General features: G+C 34.9%; 3 protein-coding genes across 3 annotated transcripts in view; 2 read left to right on the top strand and 1 right to left on the bottom strand.

The window, feature by feature from the left end:
• Window positions 1–6,748, top strand: part of LOC113235613 (protein phosphatase PTC7 homolog) — a 26,588-nt gene extending 19,840 nt beyond the window's left edge. Inside the window, exons 4-5 of the mRNA XM_026471383.1 lie at window positions 3,237–3,496; window positions 5,887–6,748. Of these exons, the coding sequence (XP_026327168.1) occupies window positions 3,237–3,496; window positions 5,887–5,936 (310 nt within the window). The 3' untranslated portion in view covers window positions 5,937–6,748. The remainder of the gene's footprint in view (window positions 1–3,236; window positions 3,497–5,886) is intronic.
• A 5,674-nt stretch (window positions 6,749–12,422) lies between these two features.
• On the bottom strand, window positions 12,423–20,110 carry LOC113235758 (derlin-2). Its single transcript, XM_026471645.1, has 5 exons — window positions 19,669–20,110; window positions 17,061–17,294; window positions 15,959–16,081; window positions 13,973–14,136; window positions 12,423–13,716 (listed from the first exon to the last, which is right to left on the bottom strand). The coding sequence occupies exons 1-5, from the start codon at window positions 19,759–19,761 to the stop codon at window positions 13,584–13,586; spliced, it is 747 nt and encodes a 248-aa protein (XP_026327430.1). The 5' UTR covers window positions 19,762–20,110; the 3' UTR covers window positions 12,423–13,583.
• Window positions 20,111–21,527: 1,417 nt separating this feature from the next.
• Window positions 21,528–23,037, top strand: LOC113235625 (trafficking protein particle complex subunit 13). The gene has a single exon (XM_026471404.1). It carries the CDS (start codon window positions 21,725–21,727, stop codon window positions 22,931–22,933), a length of 1,209 nt encoding a protein of 402 aa, XP_026327189.1. The 5' UTR covers window positions 21,528–21,724; the 3' UTR covers window positions 22,934–23,037.
• Window positions 23,038–24,680: the final 1,643 nt, after the last annotated feature.

Here is a 24,680-nt window from a genome sequence, read left to right as displayed (position 1 = left end):
AGACGGATTATTTTTTTCTACATAGAAAATGATGGGAACTATACTGTAAGTAACCCACGCACATTAGATTTTCGTATATTTTGAGATAAAAAATAAAATGTATATTTGTCCATACAAAAATTTTTTTTTCTCTGAATCTATCAACTTTTCAAGAAATCATACAAGAATAAAAGTTGTTAGGAATGTTATTATATATCACATAAAAAAAATTTGCTCGATACTCCACAAGTTATTCCTATGTCCAAGAATTATCAATTTGGGCCCACTGTGTGGCGTTCCGATATGACCCTTTGGGACCAATGCAATATCTGCGATATCATACTTCTTGGAATTACAAATAAAATTAAAAAATATTATTTCGCACGTTCGGTGTTCTCAGCCTAAAATCACCGTAGCCATTGTTTTTTCTCGCTTCTTACACCCAGTAACATTGAAATATGAATAATTTTAAGCTAAACTATCAATATGTCTAAATGGCATTAGAATAGACAAAGTAGTGTTCTAGTTATTATTTAGAGGATGGAAACGTTGTGAGTTGCGATTGTTTTTTTTTACAATGTATTTGTATACGACTCCAGGTGCATATCCATTTTGAGGTAAAATATAGCGCCATCTAGTTGACGTGTTTGTTATCACTAGAAGCAGATTTGATAGAATCAATGTGTCAATGTAAAATAACGTTACAAAATAGCTATTTGGTAATCGTCGCGACATCTAGTGTACCAATAGGTACTAAATACCCGGCTACGCTATCTTGTATGACGATTAGCAGTCCTCTTGAGTTATTGGTCCATGCTATTATATATTAAAAAAAATACTGGCAGATGACACCCCTGTTCCTATTGGACTTTAGATGACGATCCTTGGAGTTAAATCCTAGAACCGGAAATAAACTATTTATCTATTACTAATATAGTTATTTTGTCGTGAACATACCGAGCAGAAGGTTAAATGATTTGAAACAGCTATATAAATCTGTCATATGGAATACCGTATTTCGCCGCCGTAGCTAACGTGCGTTTAATTAGGAAGAAACAATTGGACGCCGCTTTCAAAATCAACAATTTGTGACAATAAAGCAAATCCTTGCCATTGAATTTGATCCTTGTTTCAAAGAGTTAAGATGTAAATTGTTTGAGATGTAACTTTTCGGTATGTAGACGAATAAATTTTAGTGCTAAGTACAGTTAAAGGATTATGGAAAAAGCCGTGACAATCTACCTCAGTGTTGTAGCGATTTCATGAAACGATGATTTTGAAACTCGTAGCTATAAACTGGTACAGTTTACGGAATATGAAACGTAACATCTTAGGCCCAAAGCAAGCCGTACATGTACAAGTACGATGCAAAACTATACCGTATCATACATAGATTCATAAAACATATTGGTCATTTGCTTGACAGAATGGAGTGGCATATACAGTAAATGTAAAGGCCAAATCTGCCGTCGGAACGAAAAAGGGCACAACTGTCGTACAAAGTACGCATAGTTGTGCCTGTTTTTGTTACGAGGGCAGAAATGCTTTGATCAGTATTTATATATTGGTTAAAGTGATCATTATCATCTTTTTCCGTTAGAGCGGGGTAATAAATTGTGAATGTGAATGTTTTAAAAGTAAAACATGTTTACGAAAATGAAATGAAATGTTTAATGAAGAAAACAAATTAATAAAAAAATGTTTAATGATATTTTTTTTTAAATAACAAATCTTGTGTAGTATATTTTTTGCTTTCGCGCCATTTTTTTATATTTGTTGTCATGTCTTGTTTTGATAAAGCGGGAGATTTTTAAGTATTTTGGGGACGGTGGGACACGAAGCTTAAAAGCGGGACGGTCCCGCTCAAGACAGGTCGTATATCGTCGACTTAGTGCAAGAAGTCATTAATTGCTATATAATTTATATGACAATTAATGACTTCTTGCCGATGATATGGTCACGTTCTATTTGATACGATGTTGAGGAATTTTCTAGCTTAATCTACTTCAGTGGATGATTTGTTGGCACTTCAGTTACCAAAATGTTTCCAAGTAAATATTCCAATACGTATTTTTCAAAGCGTTAAAAATGAGTCTTAAAAGAACGAACTGTATTACAATTTTCTATGAAATCTGCATTTTATTATGAAAACTAACACGGTTATCACACATTATAATATAAAAGTAACGGGACTTACTCGCGTAGTATTTTAGTCGGAAGCGGTCCGACTATTTTCGACCATAATCGATATTCTTCTTCAGGGGTTGAGTGCAACGTTCGCGACCGTGGCACGTCTAGTAGTGCTAGACGTGACGTGACGTGTCCAGCAGTGCTAGACGTGACGCGGTCGCGAACGTTGCACGCAACCCCTGAAGAAGACCATTGATTATGGTCGAAACTAATCGGACCGCTTCCGACTAAAATACTACGCGAGTAAGTCCCGTTACTTTTATATTATTATGTTAATTTGCATGTACATAAATCACGACAATTCAAGCTAATGACTGAATTTCATAGTTGTGTACGAGTACAGACTATAATTAGTTTTTGCCATTTGTACAGGACATAATTGCAAGTAACACTCAAATGCTAGTCTCCGTTATTTGCATGTGAACAAAACGAGTAAGGAAAATAATACTAACTTACTACTTATGCATTCATTGCAACATTCAGTGCTTATTTTTGCTACAGGATAAACGATCACAAGGTTAAACGCTGTCTATGTCTATTAAATCGCTGCTTCTGAAGAATAGTGGCCTAATCCAAAATAGTTATTCTTTAATTCTGAGATTTGTTCAGAAAATATTCAAGTTATATTGTGAATGGGTCACCGAGATTATCACTGGTTAAAATAACCATATGACAACGATGCGATATAATAATAATAATTATGCGCCAGAAAGCTACACCAATTGCCTTACTCAAACTAGGGAATTCTCTCTTCTTTAATTACCAGAGCAACGAAATTCACGGGGACACTTCCCAAGAACATCCAGACCAGAACCAATTTTGAAAAGTTCATTTCCCAAATTGCTCCTACCGGGAATCGAACCCAGGACCGCCGCAATGTAAACCGAAGTTGTTCGTAGGACGTCTCAGTTTTTAAACCAACTTCCTGATGAATTAAATGTTTTGAGATTGGTCTCTATAGTACTGAAACCCATCAATTTATATAACACGCGGTGTTCGTCATTCATACACCATTCCATATTATTAAACAACACATAATAATAAATAACAATAAATATCATTTACAGGCCGGAATCTGCAGAAACATCAGAGTTCCCCGTGGAAACAGGAGACGTGATCCTGGTGGCAACAGACGGAGTATTCGACAACGTACCCGAGCCGGTGCTAGTAGCTGAAATGAGACGGGCCCAGGAGCTGGCAGGGGATCCCCAAAGATTACAGGCTGTGGCCAACTCCATAGCTTGGATGGCCCGTAATTTGTCTTTTGATGGCTGCTACATGTCGCCTTTCGCAAAGAGTGCACGACAGAATGGCATAGATGCTATAGGTCAGTTGTTTATTTTAGTAAATAAAAGTCCCTTATTTGCTGAAGAACATTTTATTGATTACATTATAGTCATTATTTTGCCTAAGTTTATAAAAATACATATTGTACTTTTTCTTAACACATTTATTCACATGGCTATTAGTTAAAATGGCATAATATATTCCCAAGTATAGGTCTACCAAAATATAAGTAGTAGTAGAGCTCCTTGTGAAAGAGTTCGTTAAGGTACCTCGTCGTTAGGCGACCTTGCCTATTTTTGCCGCCAAGCAGTAATGTAACCATTACTGTTACGGTTTTCAAGGGTTAGGGTACTGGTGAAATACAGGCACATGAGATTGGTCCATTTGTCTCAGGATGAGGGGCGCGGTAGTAGTGCCCCTCTGATCTTGCGATTTAAAGCTCTTGAGTGGCACTGCAACTGCTTTGGACAGGTGTGTCGCTTACTACTAGGCGCACGACTTGTTCATCCCGTCACTTGATATCATAAAAAAACCATAATCTCAAAAAATTGAAATATACCAACACTTTACCTAATTGGAATAAACGTTCTTGATAGTTGCGATTTTTAACATTCGTCACACGGGACATGGCACACATAATTAGTTTAAACTTGAATTGTGTTTTACACTACAGCCAAATGTTTAAATTCGGGGATGAGGAATTGCATGTTTGCAATAAAAAAAATAAAGCAACAAAAGTGTGCAATCAAAGTTGGCAAATAGAGATCGCTTTATGAAATCCGCTTTTTTATAATATCATGTCATAACCATCGTACTCCTGTAAAACCTCAACAGGGCTTATCATATGAAAGTCATAAAAGTAATACGAACAACATGAATGTATTTATGTGAAATTTTATAACTTTCCTATTAAAGTATAAAAAAAAGTTGTCGACTAATATAGTTGTCATTTTGCAAATGTGTCCTTATTACACCAAGGATGCGACTTAAGGTTATGAGAAACCTGGACTTAATTTTTTTAAACTATTCTATTTTTTTTAAACCTATTGATCCACTGTTCTATTTTTAACTAAGAGAGTAAAACTATAATGAAAAAATCGAATAGACACACAAAAATTGTTGTCAAGTACCTAGTTTAAAAAAAAAAGATAGCGTCACATGTCGCTTTTAATTGTTAACGAAATTGCAATGTTCACTTACACCTTGTCTTAAAATAAGATTGCATAAAAAATGTATGCCATGGTTGTTACTAATCAACCCCACTATTTATGTTCGAATTTCGGTATTCGATTTATAATTAGGACAATAATTAAGAACCAACACCGAATTCAACAACAAAAATGTTTTCTGTGTTCAAACACAAAGCATTAGAGCCTAAAAAAAGTTTTTTATTACACCAAGTGACGGGACGAATAAATGCGCCTGGTAGTAAACGAAACGCTGTCCATAGCAGTTGCAGTGCCGCTCAGAGCTTTAAATCACAAAGGTCTTAGGGGCACTGCGACTGCATCTATCACCGTAAGACATAACTGGACAAGACCCATGTGCCTGTAGTTTCACCAGCACCCTTACCCTTCAAAACCGGAACGCACCTAATGGTTACATTATTGCTTGGCGCCAGAAATAGGCAAGGTGGCAATACTTCCCTTTTTCTTATCGTATCGATGGCATAGATTATACTATCGTGGCCCAGCACTAGGCCACGCTGACCGCGTCACTAGTAGCCACCAGTAAATCCCCACCTGAACAAATTGTCCTTGCTCCGACCAACCTGAGACCGAAGACTATTTAAAGACTTCCAGATCGGCCATGGCAATTAATGTCCAAGAAGGAGACTCAGTAGGTGAGATAAAGGTGGTACTTTCCTGAACAATCTTTCATAAAGAGCTCTATTGCTGCATAATGCGCCAGCATTTTAGCCATTTTGGGCTAAATAACGTGGATAAATTCTGCCAATATTTTTTTATTATATCAAGTGACGGAACGAACAAGTCGTGCGCCTGCTGGTTAGCTATAGGCCTGTCCATAACAGTTGCAATGCCACTCAGAGCTTTAAATCGCAAAGATCTGACGGGTACTACCACGTCACCCTGAGACATAAATTGACAAGTCCCACGTGCCTGTAATTTCACCAGCACTCTTACCCTTCAAAACCGGAACTCAGTAATGCTAAGATTACTGCTTGGCGGCAGAAATAGGTAAGGTACTTAGGCAGTATTTCCCTGGACGAACTCTTATTCTATTATCAATATTTTTTTAATTTGCTTTGTGTTTAGTAAGGATAAGCTGCTGTTGTGTAAGAGTATTACATAGAAGTTACTATTATAATAGCAACAATCCATATTACTTACGAGTTTGTCCTGAAAGTACTTTTCTTTATTGTGTATTTATATTATGAGTGTGACTAATTCGTTGTTTACGTCTTTGCAGGAGGAAAACCAGACGACATAACGGTGCTACTTGCAATTGTAGCGCTATGAAAATGTCCTCATGTGATGTACGTAGATTTTAGGCACAAGTCCTCTGGACATACCGTCCTTCTCCTGACAAGTGACAACTGTCGTAACTTACATTTGGCAATATTTTTTCTGAGCGTATTTTTAGTTTAGGACAATCTTGACCTGTAATTCGTTCTATCGTCAGTACTCGTTGGAGTACACAGATGTATACAAAAGGTAGACGTGTAGCGAACAATGGAAAATGTTCTGTTTGAAAACTTTGTAAGTTAATCTTAGTTACGACAAATATGTAGGGGGATGGTAAGCAAAAATTTAAATAGTAGAAATTAGTTATTACACAACGACACCAAAAACTTGCGATTTTATTTTTGGTCAACTTGTAATTATTGTAACTAGGCTACTTTCACATTGTTTACTTTGCAATTGTTAATAAAGCAATAAATTACTAGTTTCTTAAAGGTCACACAATAACATCGTGATAATAGTAGGATCTGATTTCGATGGTAGATTTTATAGATACGAGTACTTGATGAGGCAAAAGATATTCAATTAACAATTCACTTTGAACTATCACACACCAGCTTCAATATTGGCACAATTCAATAATGGTAAACGTAATAAGTAAAAATATAATGGTTATGTTTCCTAATAAATACCCTACCGATCTGAAGTGACATTTTTTTTATTCTTGTATTTTCGCGGTCAGCTTTGGTGCCAACAACAAAACCTAACTTTAAACTGATCGATTTTGAAATTTCTTTATTAACAAAGTTACACGTAAATGTTTTACAATTAACATTCGTTCTTATATCTAGTGTTATTTTTAGACTAAGTAACGTCTTTAACTCTGTCGTGCTTATAATATTAACAGTAAGTATCTTTGAAATTCATATAGACTTACTTTTCTTATCGTAAGCACGGCAGGACTTCAGACTGAAAAGTAGGGAAGTTTCTAGCAAAAAAAAATTGATTTTCGATTTGTGACACTATTAAAGCCGGTGTGCGATACGTTTTGAATTTGTTATAGTTTATTTCTGAACAATGGAGCTGATTTAGCAAACTGAGATGTGTTTTAATGAAGTAGTTTGTAACTAAATTCCTTTTAAAACGATTTGCAACTCCAAGAATTCTCCAGCTTATAAGACAGTTCCAAATAAAATCGGATTTTGCCTCATTTTTTCGAAAATATTTCAATTTGTTCAACTAAACATTGTAAAGATAATATTTTAAAAGGCAACACTAAAAATGTTAACATTAAACGGACAAAACTGAAAGAACGTGAAATAAAAGTAGTCGAGTTGAAAATTCGGCCTCAATACATGGTTATTTTTAATGAACTCGAAACCTACTAACTTGACATTAAAAACTTCTTTTGTTTCTCAATGTTGGAATTAATTTGTTTTTATTCTTCCCATATAGGTAATTCGTCTATACTTATATTTAGAGGAAACCTAAAAAGGTTGAATAATGATATGATAACAATGTTCATATGAATCAATGGCCACATAAACCAGAACATTTAATTTGAAAAAAGAATGCTCTGGTACATTATGTGGCCAGTCATTCATATGATTCAATCTTTTTTTAGCATTCTTCTAAATGTAATGTCCATGACTAGGTATATATACGTATACAATAAAAAACTGCGTGAATTAATACTATTGGAAATTATAATGGAACTAACGTTGGTTTTCATAGTAAGTCAAGAATTTTCGCATTCATATAAAGTAACTGTGTATAAAGGATGTGTTAAAATCTTAGCTTATTTTCAATTACACTTGAAAAATTTGTGATTTTGTACTTGATTTATTGCGATATGTTTATGTATGTGAATCCCATTGTTTAGTGAAAATGATTATGGAAAAATACGAATCAAATGAACAGCTCTTGAATAGAGTGAGTGTATCAATGTTTGACTGAAGACTGATATAGTTTTACTGTTCTTGTTGTTACTGTAGATATAAATCAATGTTACAAGTTTCAAAACAATGACCACTAGAGGTTCTTCTTAACATTTTTTTTAATTTGTTTATGCATACTTTTATGTATGCTATAATTTTTCATTCAGCTTTCAAACCCTATTCTGTTGGCGTTTTTATAAAACTAATTTATTGTACCAACAACGCCATGTGTTGTTTCGTCTACTTAAAACATCACTACCAGTTAAAAGCTATACACATTCAAAATAGTCGTTTAAAACAACTATGAAGCCGGAAATCGTAAAATTAAGTTAAAATCTAAAGTACAATGGCTAAAGATTGCTGTCCCAATTTAATACATTTATTTGCAACAAAATTTCTATTACTTTTAAGACGTATGTTAGGGGAAACCGTGATTTGAGTAACGTAAGAATTTTATTTTTAAACTAATAGCTTTATTTCTACAATCGAAAACGCAGTACTGAAGCAAAAAACTTAGAACCATCCTTAATATAAAAAAAATCTAGATTTGTAAGGAACCTCTCAATTTCCCCTAACAACGTAATATATATTATATTGTATATATATACAATACTTTCAATTAGTTTTAGTGAAACGCTCAACAGAATTGACGCCAATCATTTGCCGACACGACCCTAGAGAAATCATATTATTAGGTCATTGTCACAAATATAAAGTTACAAGTACCTTAACCTGGCAGTAAATATTCAGAACTTATGCTACCCCTATACATTATTGCATCTAGTTGCGCCGTCATACTCGATGGGCATAAAATGTGTGCGGAAAGCTATTTAGCAGAAAACTGCTACTTTTGACTGTCACAAATTATAACGCATTATTTGATAGGGTTATGGATATTTGGATGTTGTTTTACGTGGTCTTAAAACGATCGTAAAAAAACGCTTAGCATGCGAGTAATCCAGTTCCGTGTAATAAATAAATAGACCAGATAATTACCTCAAACAGGGGAATTTCGTGTAGTAAGTGATACTCACTATAGTGAAATCAAATCCACTACCCATAGCACTCAGATAAAGAGCATTGCCACACGGGCGTTTCGTCGGCGTTGAATCGACGCTGCGTTGTACCCGACATGCCACATGGTGCGTTGAAACGACGCAAACAACTATTACGTCGAAATTATAGCGTTGCGACGACGTCATGTCCATGCGGCAACGCTCAAACTCCAAATACCACGTATGGCGCCCAGATTTCTAACCGCTGGTTTACCCAGATTGACTTATTATCTGCTGGATGTGTCCCAGCCTAAATTCTGAAAATATTTGACCAGGCTTAAACGACCATTTAACTGTTTTACAATGGCCACATTATTTTTTATTTAGTTAGTTTCAAACGTCATTGATTAAATTTGTTGTGGAAAGCTGTTTGTATTTAATTCTGTGCTGTGACAGTAAAACTAATAAGAAGATGGGAATTCATAAATTTCTATTTTTTAATCAAATTGTTTTATTAAAAAAAAAGTGAAAGATTGTTTTCAAAAAGAGAAAGTAATTTGTATTGCTAAATAATTTGTGTGGAATGGAAAGATTAGAAATAAAGAATCGATTACGAATGATTTTGTATTCATTATCTCGATCTAGCCCAACAACACTTTCTGTATCTATCTTTGGTTGGTCACTATTGAGGATACTTCGTGGTGGATAGTCTCCAAGTTTCCGGTTCGTGGTCGCCCTCACTGCCTGGTAGACAACCAGTTGTGTGGAATGGAAAGATTATAAATAAAGAATCGATTACTTTTTTGGGTTGGTCCTTGCCTGGTTTAGATTTGGCTAATCTATATCGAGCATAGTTAAGGGTAGAAGAGCATATAGTGGATCACCAACAAGATAGTTTGAAAAAAGCTACATCCTTTACTGGTTGTCTACCAGGCAGTGAGGGCGACCACGAACCGGAAACTTAGGTCTCCAAAACCAGGCAAAGACCAACCCAAAAAAATTATATACGATGAATTGTGTGCTCACTATCTTCAAAAATTTATATAAAGCAGAATAGATATGATACATAAATAGATATCGCGGAAAAAAACGCTTTTTAATATATTACTATGTATATTTTCATTAACAAACCCCTATCTATATACACCTTATTACTGAAATACATATTTAGTTAATTAATAGGTAACATCAAAAAAAAGGAAGTATTCACTTGAGTTTTTTACAATTTGTACAGAACAATTGCATATATATGCAAAGCATACTATGCATTTCATTTTGTATGCAATTATAAAATTAAATCACTCATTCTAAAGAAAGGTGCCTCTTCGATGTAGTTTAAGAATATTGTCTTAAAAGTTAAATGTTTGGCTTGTTTTTAAATATACACATAAATTCGGTCCATGAACTATAAAATTGTGAAATTTGTACATCGAAGACAAGAAAAATGAAAATCAAGAGTATTTTAAAATATACATACACTCTGGAGCACAGCCTTCGTTAACTTGTCAAGAGCACATGGGTGCGTTCACATAAGTTTTCATGACTATCAAACATATCCAGGTGTTGTGTACTATAATTGTAAGGTGATACTTAAAACATTAGAGGCCCTTGGAGGACCACACACGTATGGCGTATCAGTTTAATTTAATTCCGTTAGTTTCACCAACCACTGTAATTAATGACAAATTTAAAAAAGCACTTCCCATTGCACAGTGTGTTATAGAGGTCATTTTTCGGACATGGCTTTTTATTGCAAAAACCTACAAATCTAGTGATTTAAAACAGAGTAGAACTCCCGAGTGACAAATTTGCTTAGTTATGGTAAAAATAATTTTGAAATTTACATAATTTTTATCCAGATTAATTGAAAAAAAAAATAAAAAATAAATAAATCCTTGACTTAATTTAAAAACAATGCATAAAAGTGTCGTACATAGTTCGAAAGATCTTCATATCACCTCTTACACTTTCTTGAAACCTTGTAACTTTGTTAGGTTCGTAATAATACGTATTTTTAAATGTTTCGTTTTTATTTTTTTTTTCAAAATTTTTCGCCGTATTGGGAAAAGTTAATTACATCAACAGTGAGGTCTCATATTGTTTATTACCACATATTAACGTGGCGAATACCTCAAAATTCAGAATATAAGCGACTCGTAGTTGCAAGAAAAAAAGTTATTCTAAAGCAAGTAAGGAAAAACTTGGCTTGCGAACTAGTTCTCTCATCCTACATCTCTTAATAACACGGATTGGACTTACATGATCCTTAAATTCCGTGACATGGAACCGACTAAATGATAACTGTCGCAGTAAACGCGAGGTTCGATGAAATCGGTTAAGTTTCTGAACAGAATTAATGATGTCAATGTGGTACCCATGCGATGTATAACGGTGAGTTTTTAAAAATGATTTATGAACGGTGACAGGAGAGAAGCTACGGAGGAGGAGAGTATTTCAAGGTGAGAAAAGTGAACGAACTGGAAGGAGTGACATGGAATTTAAGGATCATGTAAGTCCAATCCGTGTTATTAAGAGATGTATGATGAGAGAACTAGTACGCATTAGTACAGAACTTGTAGAAAGAAGCTTCGATTGTTCCAATTGGGGTAATCGGAAATGAGCACTGGAACTCGTGGCACAAGAGAAGAAGGCAATAGCGCACGACAATGATTGTTCAGACAATTATAAAAATTAGAATAAACGCCAGCATGTACCAAGAAATCATCCCGAAGTGTGTTTCTACCTGGGTGCTGGTTATTGTGTTGTGGTAGCCGATTTGGGATGTAATTCGTGAAGTTTGTGGCTCCGGTTTAGAAGCTTGGGAGTTACATATTTTAACTGATGCACACAATGTCAGTAAACGCGTATTTCAATCACTTATTGTCCGATATCATTTTTATTTAATTTGCAATATAAGTCGCGGCGCGAGCGGCAGAGCCCAAATATGGCAAGGTCGCCATGTAAGTATGGGAGCTGGTGGCGATGAGTGAAACGAGCGAAAGCTGGTATAACACTGATTTATTGAGAATAGTTCGAGTATACATATAGTACGCATAGGTCTACACTACACCCCATTCATTCCAAGGAAATGACTGGAGGCTGAGAAACCTGATGTTGGTACGGGCAAACTGTAACAGGTGGTTATGGAGGCTTGTAGGGGAAAAATCCATGTCAGAAATAAGTAACATTAAAATTACTGAATCTCAACCTTCATCTGGCGGTGTACATACATTAAGAATCTCTTGTTGTTATATCCGAATATTCTCAGGTGTGCAACTCTTGTAGTTCATATTTATTAGAAATACCCTGATGTAGCGACGACGACTTTATTAACGATGCAGTCGCTAATCGCCTTCCTTTACACATATGCTCGACTTTAAGCAACGATGCAAACGCGATGCACGTTTTTAATTATCTCATTTATTTATTTTATGTATTTTACTTTTAAATTTACAATGACAAAACAATGGGCATAAACCTATACAGATTTTTCGTAACAATTCAACATAAGCGACTGCATCGACGCCGTCACGCGTTTGTGTCGATGCAGTCGCACGCCTTTAAGTGCGACAATACACGTCCGTTTTTTCCTTCCGATAGTCTGATCCGACTACCGGAAGGCGCTCGTACCATATAATTGTATGATCACTCAATACACGTCCGATCCGATAATCGGATCCGATCCGACAATCTGATCGGACATGACGTCACGTCCGAGTCGGAAATAGCGTCCGATTGTCTGAAGGCGCGCTCTCTATACTTTTCCGGGGAGACGAAATACACGTCCGATTCTTCCCTCCGATTTACAGCGTTGCCAATGCAAGTTATTCAAAATCCCCATAAATCAAGGTTATAAATTTGGGGAGAGCAATGGTCATAATTCCATTCCCACATGTATTTATTATATTATTATTGTTACGCTTAAAAATATATCAAATAATTAAGAAAGTCAAAATGTACCCTATATCTACTACTATATCTATTACATATACGTTATGCTATAATCAGAAATAAACTCAACAAGTTGAATTAAGTTTAAACCTTACTAATTAAACTTGACGAGTGGCAAGTTGTGGTATTAAGGTCTATCCATACATATCCAAGCCGTGCCCGGGACGTGGACGGGCCGTGCTCCGTCAGGGGCTCAAAAAGATATCGTTGCGTTTATTTTGTATGAACTTGTTCACACATGTCCGTGTCCGGGCCGGCGCCGGGACGGACGGATACGCTCCGTCCACGTTCCGGGCACGGCCCTGATGTGTGTGGATAGTCCTTTAAAATACCTACTGCTCGGCTTTGTTCGGCAACAGCTGTATTCTTTTTTCACACCGGGGGCGAATGAAGCTTCATACTTGATACTTGTTTTTTAATTTTGTCGAATATTACTTATTTGACAGTAACTGTTTCGGACGGATGTCAGACGGAGATCGAGAGTAGGCCCCCTGATGTAAGAATTGGACGCCTATCGGACGTGTATTGAGTGAATCCGATCCGGTAGTCGGATCCGACTATCAGACACGAAATCGGACGTGTATTACCGCACTAAATCGCAAGTGAAGCGAAGCAATCGCGCGTTTCAGTTTACGTCGCTACTAAAAGTCGCTATGTGTAACCGCTCTTTATTCGACTCAATCTGAAATACTCGATTATGGCACACACTAGATGGTCGTGTGAAACTAGTAAAATATCCAAAATCTATAAGTCTGAACACAGCCAATACATTTTTTAGTTCATGGACACGGTATTCAAATTATGTACATGATTATGAGATCTTATCTGTCGTCGTCGTCGTCCTCGTTCCCATCGTCACGTCGACGCCAGTCAAAGCCTCCGGGGCGAATGTTAGCGAGTTCCGGTAGCGGAACGTAGTCAGGCTCTTCTGGAGGTGGGTCGAATAGTTTCTTGCTGCAAATTGAATGATATTGAAAAAAAGACGTGAAAGATGGTTAAATCATGATGGTACATCAAGAATGTAGTAAATGGACATTCAATACATTGTACACAGGTTGACAGGTAAAAAACTCAAATATTTAAAAAAGTTGCCCAATTTCACAAACAATAAAAATTTATAGAGAATTGTTAAAATTTCATAACAATTATTTAATTGTATAAGAATGTGAATTAACAAATTGTTTAAAAAATGTTATGACACCACCCTTACAGGAACATGGGTGTCTTCAACAGCTTTGACCCTCCTCTCTGTCTTGGCAAAACATCCTCCATGAAAAAGTATATGTGTCCAATTGCCATGCCCACTAAATCCACCGATATTGCATTGCCAAGAAGAACAGAGAAACCGAGTAACACCCACGGCAAGTATGGTGCCTGAAATTAAAATCGCACTTGATGTTGTCATGTTTTTTGTTTAACCTCACTATGAGAAAAATTATAAGATAGTAAGTAACTGAAAATTAAGAAACAATAAATTAGGTATTCTTATCCTATGTCATTCCAGTTATAAGTTTGGATGGAAAAAGAGCTTAGCATGAACTAGGACATAATTTCTTAAATAAATTGCATAACATATACAATAAGGTAAGATGAGGTAAAGATTATCCATTTCATTGTTTACTCAAGCATATGATGAAACATCCTAATGGTTTAATGGCTTGCACCACAGACATATGTATATCTAGCTTGCACGCACGCGGTCTCGTACATGCATACATATGGATATTGAATTGACTGCCTTTTAAATTACTCCCACAATAATTGTATAATAAAATAAAGAAAAATAAAATCTTATTCAGTTGTTAACTTTTTCGCATAGGAATATAAACTATGACATTTTGATTTAAATCGTGTCTATTTGATTTTCAAACAACACAGTAAAGGGCGCGAAATGTTGGTTTCTTTGAAAAATATAAATATATACAGGGTGTAAATTTGAGATGGGGCAGCAAGGCAGCTACCTTAATCGTTTTTGTTACAGGAAAACGGTTCTAGAAGACTATCCATGAATTTTGAAGATATTTTGATTGGAATTCACAAATTTTGAAAAAATGGCTCAGTCAACAAGATAAAAGGCAATTTTTACATAACTTTTTTTATGCCATTCGGTCCGGTTTCTGGTAAGGATCTATAGTTTCTATGGGACCAACTGAGGTAAGAGTACTTCAAATGTCAGAAATCGGAAAAAACTTTTTACCATATATTTTGTAGGGACATATTTAGTAATCAGTTATTCTAGGTAGTTATTCCGCAAAGAACAAGTAGCGGCTGAAATTCTACTTTCTAAATTGAAATTATTTGGATGGATTCCATTGAAAATTGCTGCAAGTGCGTCTTTCAATTCTTGAACACTGTTGTATTTTTTTGTTATAAATTTCATTTTTTACATGGCCCCAAAGAAAAAATCAAGGGGCGTAGGATCAGGACTGCGCGGTGGCCATTTGATAGGACCATGTGTTCCAATTAATTTGTTTCCACACTTGAGAACATTTTGATTAAAAATCGTCTTAATAGTGACAATTCTCTATTAACAAAACAAAACAAAGCTGCTCCTAATTTAAAAAATGTGATATGATCATAATTTGGTTTTACTGAAGTCTTAATTGTATAATGGTCAGTTTCGTTTGTAACAAAAACTTTTCATATAAAATGTGTGGTAAAAGGTTTTTTACGATTTCTGACATTTCTAGTACTCTTACCTCAATTGGTCCCATAGAGACTATTGATTCTCACAAGAGACCGGATCGAATGGCATAAAAAAAAGGTTTTGTAAAAATTGCCTTTTATCTTGCTTTTTCAAAATCTGTGAATGCCAATCAAAATATCTTCAAAGTTCATGGATAGTCTTCTAGAACCGTTTTCCTGTAACTACAACGATTAAGGTAGCTGGTATTGCTGTCCCGTCTCAAATATACACCCTGTATATGCAATCTTCATTTTCTAAATAAAATCTTAAATAAAGAACTTATTCAACCAAAAGGTAGAGATAGGTAGTCCTTAGACAAAGCCAATTATGTATCAATATGTGATATTTGTATACAAGTGTGATGAGGTTGTAGAGTTGACCCAAAGATCCAAAGCATAACAATTACTGACAAATTATAAAACAAAAATTCATTGTTTCCAACTTAGATAAAAGCATAGAAATATTTACATACATAGTAATGATAAGCAAATATTTTTATAAAACCTATACCTGGAAGTTCATTAATCCAAAGAAGTTCATGCGCACATACACATTCCTGCGGGACCAGACGTAAACAATCATGATTGTAAAAGCTTGTCCTAAAAATAGCAGATTGACAAAGAAAGCACATAACTGTTCCAGTAATTAAGGAAATTAGTTTGGCAATAAGAACTAAGTACATGGTTACGTGTGTTCATTATTGTAAATAATTATGACAACATTCAATCATTGATAAATTCTTTTTAGATTGTAACCATTGTAACTATATTTTTATCATAATATATTACCATTTTCGATTATGCGATGCTATTTTAATTTGAATAGTGTACATATGTATTTTTATTATGCAAGTATTTTTATTGAAGCATAATAATATACCGCATTGATGTAGCCTAAGACAAACAATTCGGTTTGTTTTTAACCGATTTCAAAAAAGAAGGAGGTTCTCAATTCAACTGTTTCATTTTCGTATATATGTTATGCTATTACTCCGACATTTGTGAGCCAATTTTGATGATTTTTTTGTTAGAAAGGGGGTACCTCAGTAGTGTCCCCAATCATATTTGAAGAAAATATTCCACCTCTAAAGGTGACAAATTAGGGTATGAATCCGGTGTATTGGACTTCACCCACTTTCCATTAACCGATTTCAATAAAACTTGGCAAACAGACATAATTCCACAAACTTTTGAGGTTGGTTTTTTTTTTTTAAATTTACAATTACTCAAAGATTGTTTAAAAGTTCATTGGCCTACTGACCTATTCAAAGTATGATTTGGGTAAACTTTAGTAAAATTAAAGTACAAGAAATAAATAAAGGTTTTTGTTTATAATCTTCACGAAACAAAACAATAACATCTTTTCCTTAACCTATGATGTGTCCACATACAACTGTTACAGAAACACCTTAAGGATTTTGATGCTGTAGTGTCCTAAAGCCACATATTGACTAATGTACAGCTGTGTTTTCATACACCATTAAAAATTTATAAAAGGTTTACCAAAGTGGACACACATGTCAGTGGGATGAGTAACATGTTAACTCTACAGACTAAATTATGAGTATTTGTGTTTATTGTATATGTTAGTTTAAACAGTCGTAAAAGGATACAATCATCAGAAATCCTCCAAACATGAACATGACAACAAAATCAGCTGTCCGTCCTCGGAACGAACCCTCTTCCAGCATTCTACAATATTTGTATGTAAATATCATGTTGAAGAAAAAATTGAAGCCTAGATTCCCAAAGAAGAGGAATGTAGTGATCAGCCTCCATAGTTGGTACTTCTTCACTATCAGGATTGGGTTGAAGTACAATTGGAATGGTGACACGAGGTCAAGTTGCTGCAAAAATAGAGTAAATAAAGGTCAATTTACACTAGAAGATTGGCAGTTGGTGTGCATAATCTACAGCTGTAGTAATCGGTCAACGTACAGCAGTTCTACTGCAAATATGATAGGAATAATTTTATATTAGTGTTCACACCAACAAATGTCACAAATACCCTAAACAACAACTCATTTTTATTTGTAAAATCCAGTTTTTATTGAATATCAGGATGTTTCACCACCATAATATTCAATTATTTTTTGTGAAATTACTCCACTAATTTGTTATAATTATTAAATACAAACATCAAACACTTAGAAAACATTTTTTCGATCCGGCTGGATTTCAACCCATGTCTTCTAGCACCAAATGCTATGCCAACTAAGCTACAAACCAGCGAACCTTATGAATTTTTCTATGTATGATTTTTTACTTATATTGTGTTGTAGCACCATCTGTGAGAAATGTATCTGCGTTGGCAAAGCATCTCACACTGTTTGCTAGAAGACATTGGTTCGTTCCAGCTGGATTGAATGAATAATTTTTATTTATTTGTTTATTTCTAACATATTTGTTGTGACTCATCATCTGCATCAGGGTTGATTACTATTATCTACTTCTTTGTATCCTTATTATTTACATTGCACTATAGTATTTAAAATTATGTAAACAATTGAATCTTGGAGCTTACTTCAATGCTACTGATTTACTTATAACAGAAAGCACATTTCTGTTTTAGGCACCTATATCTTTACTTTAGTTAGATAACAACACTAAAGGGCCTTATCACAAAGAGGAAATTTAAAAAGTACCAATTTTTATTAAATCACATTTAATTACAATGTCTCTAACTTCACATAATTATCTAACACTATGATTCTATTTTGTATTGTATTCGTTGTGTTGGTATAACATTGGAGTATGCAGACTTTGCAAACAAAACTGGAAGTTAAAGTGCCACTATATTTTTAGAAATTAATACATTTTGCTCATTATTTCGAATGTTCGTAACTTAACATGTTCCCTGTGCATGCATCATATGTGATGCATTTCGAGGTCCAAACGACACGTGAGTGCACCACATATGAGACACGACCCTTTGTAAATTTAAAAGTTTTTCAAAATTTGCACGTGTAAGCTAGATTATCTTTATTTGCTTGCACGTATGGACCACAAAAATTGTGACAATAAGCAAGTGGTACCGGATGACTTTTTAACCAATGTTGCCAGATTATTACTATCAAAATAAATCACGAAAAATATTTATTATTTTTTTATTACAAGTTAGAAAGGTCTAATTATTGACTTGCGTATACGGCACATGATAATAAAAACCAAACAATAATCAAATAAAGAATGTCATAAAACCCAAGAATCAAAAATTGTCTGGTAAGCACAACTAAAATCATTATTTAATGGCTAGCATTGTAGCAATGAAGGCACAATGCTTTTTTACACATTTTACACGAGCTTCTGTAGGTGTGTTGCCTTGTTCAGTCATAATTTTGTAGCAACCAACACAACGCTTTCTGGAAATTTTGGTAGCACATCGGCGTGGGATTTTGGTCAATTCATGGCGGGACAAGTTAGATGTCATTGATGGCCCAGCTAACGGCTCAGCATCTTCAATTTCCAGGAGATGACTGATAATTATTTCATGACCTGTCAGCAGTGTCATTTTATTATTTCGATGGAGGTCCTTGTAGATCAAAATTGCATTTACAACAGCTACCGACATCAGATCACCCGCAATTTTTTTGTATCAAAAACAAGTTTTGCGAACGGGCGAATTGTAACTTGCGAGCTGATCAGCTATATCAATGCCCTTCTTGCCGCGATTGTAATCTAATACAATTTTAGGTTTCATGATTGGCCTGAAACCAGTGGACATTGCCATTTGATGATCATGACATGTTGATAAAACCAAAACTTTGTCAAACACTTAGATAACTATATAACTCGTAACACTTTATAATAAACTTTCACTAACTTTTTCTATCTTTTCACGGTATAGACTACAGATATTTAACTAAAACATCTGTCAAAATGACTCTAAGCGTGCATGAATTATATGTGATGCATTAAGTAAACAACTAGTACGTGCATGCACCATATATGTGGCATCAAGTAAAGAGCTCATACGTGCGTGTATCATATATGGGGCACTCGGGAAAAATTAGATAATGGAAAGGGAGTTTATGAAAATGAATTTTCTATCCATAAATGTATTAATATATATCAATTCCGACATATTTGCAAAAAAAAAAAATTGCACGTGAGGGGTCAATTTTTGATTTCTAGTTCCACAGGGAACGTGTTAAGACACAATATTAATATCTGATATATTATTGAAAAAAAAAGAGTATAATAAAGTTCTAGTATACTTACAACCGCCAAAGTAGTGATAACGCAGGCTGTGGTATATGCCCTGGTGACGGGCGGAAAAAGCATGTATTCCTGAAGAAGCGTCTGATATGCCATTTTGGATACACTCACTAGAGAACACACAATTAACACTAAAATCTAATTTGCTATATAAAATCACAGTTCGACTCTTTATGATTGGGCCACATCATATTTTAACACGAACAGCTCAATTACTAAAACGGACTTTGCATGGAGCGCAACAATCTATACAAGACTGTAATTACGACTGCTCTCGCGATAGTTTTGATTATAGTTCAGGGAATTTCTCTCTTTTCAGTATTTTCTATCGAATTCGCAAAAATAAATTAAGCAAAATAGAGCACAGCTATGTACGAGAAATGGAGAAATGTCAAATTGTAAAAAAAAAATTGCGTGTTCCAATGGGATCGGTATGTTCGTTATATTTGTTTTGACAGCGAATTATTAGAACATGGCGGTTTCTGTTCTAAGGACTGGTGCAGAGTACCTGTGATGTTGCTCAACTTCAATCTTACCGACTCGCAAAGATTTGTTTCAACGTGTAAAGAGTGTATGATCTATGGTGTAAACTAAAGGAGTTAGTGCAGCGTTATCGTGATAAGTGACAAGTGTTTTTGAAACTTGCATTTTTCTGATACTTCGTTGACAGATACACAGAATTTTACAACTATAAAAGTTGTGATTATATTATTGATTTCCACTGTAGGTATGTTAATTATTCTGAAATTCACGACGTCAGATAAAGGTTTGTACAATACTAATACCAAAGGTTTGCTGAATTGTAAACAGCTGTCGATTAGTCGCCAGTGATAGCTCTTCGAAGTTTATTAAAAACAAAATAGTAAGTAGTAGTAAGTAATTGTTTGTTAATTTCGTGAACATTCATAAATTACCCAATATGAACGCTGCACTGTTTCCTCGCTAGAAGGCTCAACTCACACTGGCGCAGAGTCGAAGCGTCGCGTCGCGTCCTGTTTTTCAACTACAAGACGCTCGATTTTAACCAAGCGTCAACGCGCGAAGGCAAATATGGATGGATACGTTATGCAAATATGGAATTTTTGGGTTTCATATTTGCATAACACTGATTTGTACCGTAAAATAGAGATGAATATGCTATAAGCGAACAACATGACGCGTCGCGTCGCGATGCTTTGACTCTGCGCCAGTGAGAGTTGAACCTAAGTCACGGAGTCATTGCGACCGAACATAGATCATCGACTTTAACCAAGCGTCGACGCGCGAAGGCGCGAGTCGTCACGCAATTCCATATTTGCTTAACACTAATTTGTACCTTAAAATAGAGGTTAATATGCGATAGGCGATAAACATGACGCGTCGCGTCGCGAGACGTTTTGACTCTGCGTCAGTGTGAGTTGAGCCTAAGTCACGAAATAATGCGACCGAACATAGATCATTGACTTTAACCAAGCGTCGACGCGCGAAGGCACGCGTCGTCGCGCGATTTCATATTTGCATGACACTAATTTGTACCGTAAAATAAAGATGAATATGCTGTAGGCGAAAAACAACGTGTCGCGTCCGGTCGCGACGCTATGACTGCGCTATGACTCTGCGCCAGTGTGAGTTGAGCCTGAGTCACGGAGTCATTGCGACCGAACATAGACTATACACTCTATAAAGTCGCACGATTTCGCTAGCACGCTGTAGGAGCCCTATATAATAAAGGATGAAAAAAATGGATGGAAAAAAAATAAATATAATAGCTCTTTTCTCTTTTTTGCACAACATATGACACTTATTATTAGACCAACTCACCAAACCATACCAAAAGTTAAAAAAATGGCGGATTGTCTTTCTAATTTATTTATGGGTTACTGGGTTGTGAAGACGAAGAATAATTTTATGAACGTCTGAAATATTGGTATTTCGTCATATAATCTCTAATTAATGTGGGCTTAATCAAAATAATAATGTTTGTCTTTTCAGAACGAATATGAAAAAGATTAAGAATCAAACCTCTGCAGTGGTGTAAACTTGACCAATCTTCGATAAGTATTCTGTAATCTACGGCACCATGGATACCAAAGAAGTAGTTGAACATTTGGTGGCCTTAAAAGTTATGAGATTAACGAAGCCTGCATTAATAAGTCCTAAAATCGTAACTTGCGACTCTAAAGATCTACCAGGTAACATTCTGAATAATTATTTGAAGGATGACGCCACGGCAGTTACTCAAATGGAAACTCTTGCCGCGGGACAGTTCCTGCTACTCCCGCAAAGTTTCGGCAATATCTATTTGGGAGAAACCTTCTCGTGTTATGTTTGCGTTCACAATGAAACAAATCAACCTGTACAAAGTGTCTCTATTAAAGCAGATTTACAAACAAATTATCAAAGAATACCATTAACAACTCAGCAAAACCAGTCTCCCATCATGTTAGATGTTGATGAGACATTAAGTGACGTTATACACCATGAAGTTAAAGATTTGGGAACCCACATTTTAGTATGCGAAGTTACATACATGTCTAACTATAATACATTGGCTTCATTTAGGAAGTTTTTTAAGTTTGAAGTCATGAAACCGCTGGATGTAAAAACAAAGTTTTACAATGCTGAATCAGAAGATGTTTATCTTGAAGCTCAAGTGCAGAATATCACTTCAGGTCCAATTACTTTGGAGCAAGTTTCCCTTGAAAGTTCTCAGCAGTTTTCAGTACGGTCCCTCAATGAAATCAATGACAATGTTTCTGTTTTTGGTAATGTTACCTTGCTACAACCCCAAGAAAGCTGTCAGTATTTATACTGTCTCACACCAAGAGAGAGCATTTCTAAGGAAATAAAGCTATTGGCTGCTGCTAAGAATATCGGAAAGTTGGATATTGTTTGGAGATCTAATTTAGGTGAAAAGGGCAGATTGCAAACCAGTCAGTTGCAGAGAATGACTCCTGATTATGGAGATTTAAGAGTTACTTATGAGCAGTTGCCTAGTAAAGTAACCTTAGATGAACCATTTGACTTCAGATGCAAGATTACCAATGCAAGTGAGAGGACATTAGACTTAATCTTAAAGCTCCGATCTCTTCAAGATTCTTGTTTGCTTTGGTGCGGAGTTTCTAATAGAAAGTTAGGTCCTTTGGAGTCAGGAAATTCCATTACTGTGACATTGACTGCCTTGCCTATTAATACAGGCCTTCATGATATTGCTGGAGTATCCCTGGTTGATTTGTTCCTGAAGAGAACTTATGATTATGATGATTTGGCGTCAGTTTATGTGTGTTAGTTTTAATTCTACATACTGGACTATCTGTAGAATAATAAAGTATTTTAGGTCATACCATTTCCAATTACAATATTTATGAAGCATCCACCTTATATTTTTTTGTAAAATATTACTTCTACGTTTTTACCCTTTTAAATAAAATAAAATCGGTTTTTAACAAATTTCTAAATTTAAAATAAATCAGTCTCCTGTGATAATAATAATACTATTGCTAATACAGCAATACTTAATATAGCTGCTAAAAATGCCTTATAATTTTCAAATATATTTATATTTGAAAAAGGAAAACTGACATTTATCTGATGTACTTGGTGCAACGGGCTGTTATCCAATGTAAATTAAATTAATAAATAGAATAAATGTGATCGATTCATTGCACATTTTGTAGGGAGGAGGCATATAAAATTTCTGTTTTTTTTTCATGCAAAAACAATGACATGAATGTGCTAACATTTATTTTGCTGCAAAGGCTCAAAGGCATTGAAATGGAACACGCTACGCGTTTCCTCGCGGGTGGGGATATGACGTCACAGCCATAGCTTAGCTTGAGAATATTGGAGATATGGAGATCATAATCTGACTTAAATACTATCAAGTAAATAAATCACGTTGCGTGTAGTGTTGAGTCATGAAAAAAGTTCTATTTAAAAAAAATAATATTTTTCACGAAAATGAATAATCTTTTGCAAAAATTTGACTTTTGAGAGTCGTATTCTAGAACTCTACTCAATGCTCATGTCAGGATTTGAGCAGACTTGAGTGAGAAAATCATACTCATCATATTTTCACTAAAGAAATATATTGTGTTATCATAGTTCTCATTTAAAAGTGTTATTTTGTACAGTTTTATCGTATTTAATTTATATATAAATGAATCGTAAAAATAAATTACAAACGCACACAAAATAATCAAATAGCTAACTGTCCTTTTTCTACACATTGTATGCGCAAAAGATGAATAGAGACCCATTGCGTCAATTTCAAGAAACTTATATAAACTTTTTGGTCATTTTCAATTGTTCGAACCACAAGCGATTGAAATATTTAGAACAAAGAAACTATGAAGTCGCTTTGATTTTAATCTTATTTAATAAAATATTTTTTATTAATGACCTTTAATTCGAGCTAACGAAATAAAATGTCAAATGTACTTTTTTAGGAAGATTACAAAACTAAACCAAATCGGTTTTCGGAATTACGGTTTACGTTTAGTTGGAATATCAGTACATTTCGTATAGTACACGCTTACTTTCACATTTGTAGTATTCTTTGTATGTTTGTATCTGCCCAACTCTTTATTATTTATTTAAGTGAATTTGCACAACATTCGACATAATAGTATATATAAAAATTAATTAATATTTACAATAACGGCTACTCCATTTTTCTTGTGTCCAAGTAATTTTCAGTCCAAGCTAAATATGGTGCATTTTGTTAAATTTCCAGTAGAAGCTGAATATGGTGTTTTTGGGTCCTTAAATTGTTATAAGCAAAATTAGGCAGTACTGCAATGACGTTACAATTTAAATTAAATTTTTAGTTTTTTTATATTTCGTTACATGTCACTATGTGTATAAATTAACTTCGGACATTTTTTTCGTGGTTTTTGTATTAGACCCGACGACGTCCATTTGTTGGTAGGTTAATGATCTAAACGTAGAACATAATATTATTCATAATTTTTTACGGAATATCCATTCCACACCATTTGCGTGTGTATTTCAGAAGAGATCATATGAGACCGAAT

Source organism: Hyposmocoma kahamanoa, unplaced genomic scaffold, assembly GCF_003589595.1.
Source record: "Hyposmocoma kahamanoa isolate Upper Pololo Valley unplaced genomic scaffold, ASM358959v1 88, whole genome shotgun sequence".
Lineage (NCBI taxonomy): Eukaryota > Metazoa > Arthropoda > Insecta > Lepidoptera > Cosmopterigidae > Hyposmocoma > Hyposmocoma kahamanoa.
Note: the sequence above shows the minus strand (reverse complement) of the source record. Positions and strands in the feature narration are given on the sequence as shown.

Coding starts and splice junctions, on each gene's coding strand:
- LOC113235758 (XM_026471645.1), bottom strand. CDS start 19,761: ATGGCATATCAGACGCTTCTTCAGGAATACATGCTTTTTCCGCCCGTC. Junction 16,082..17,060: donor TTGGAGGATTTCTGATGATT/GTATCCTTTTAC, acceptor TTACTGGAACAG/TTATGTGCTTTCTTTGTCAA. Junction 14,137..15,958: donor TTGGATTAATGAACTTCCAG/GTATAGGTTTTA, acceptor TTTTAATTTCAG/GCACCATACTTGCCGTGGGT.
- LOC113235625 (XM_026471404.1), top strand. CDS start 21,725: ATGGATACCAAAGAAGTAGTTGAACATTTGGTGGCCTTAAAAGTTATG.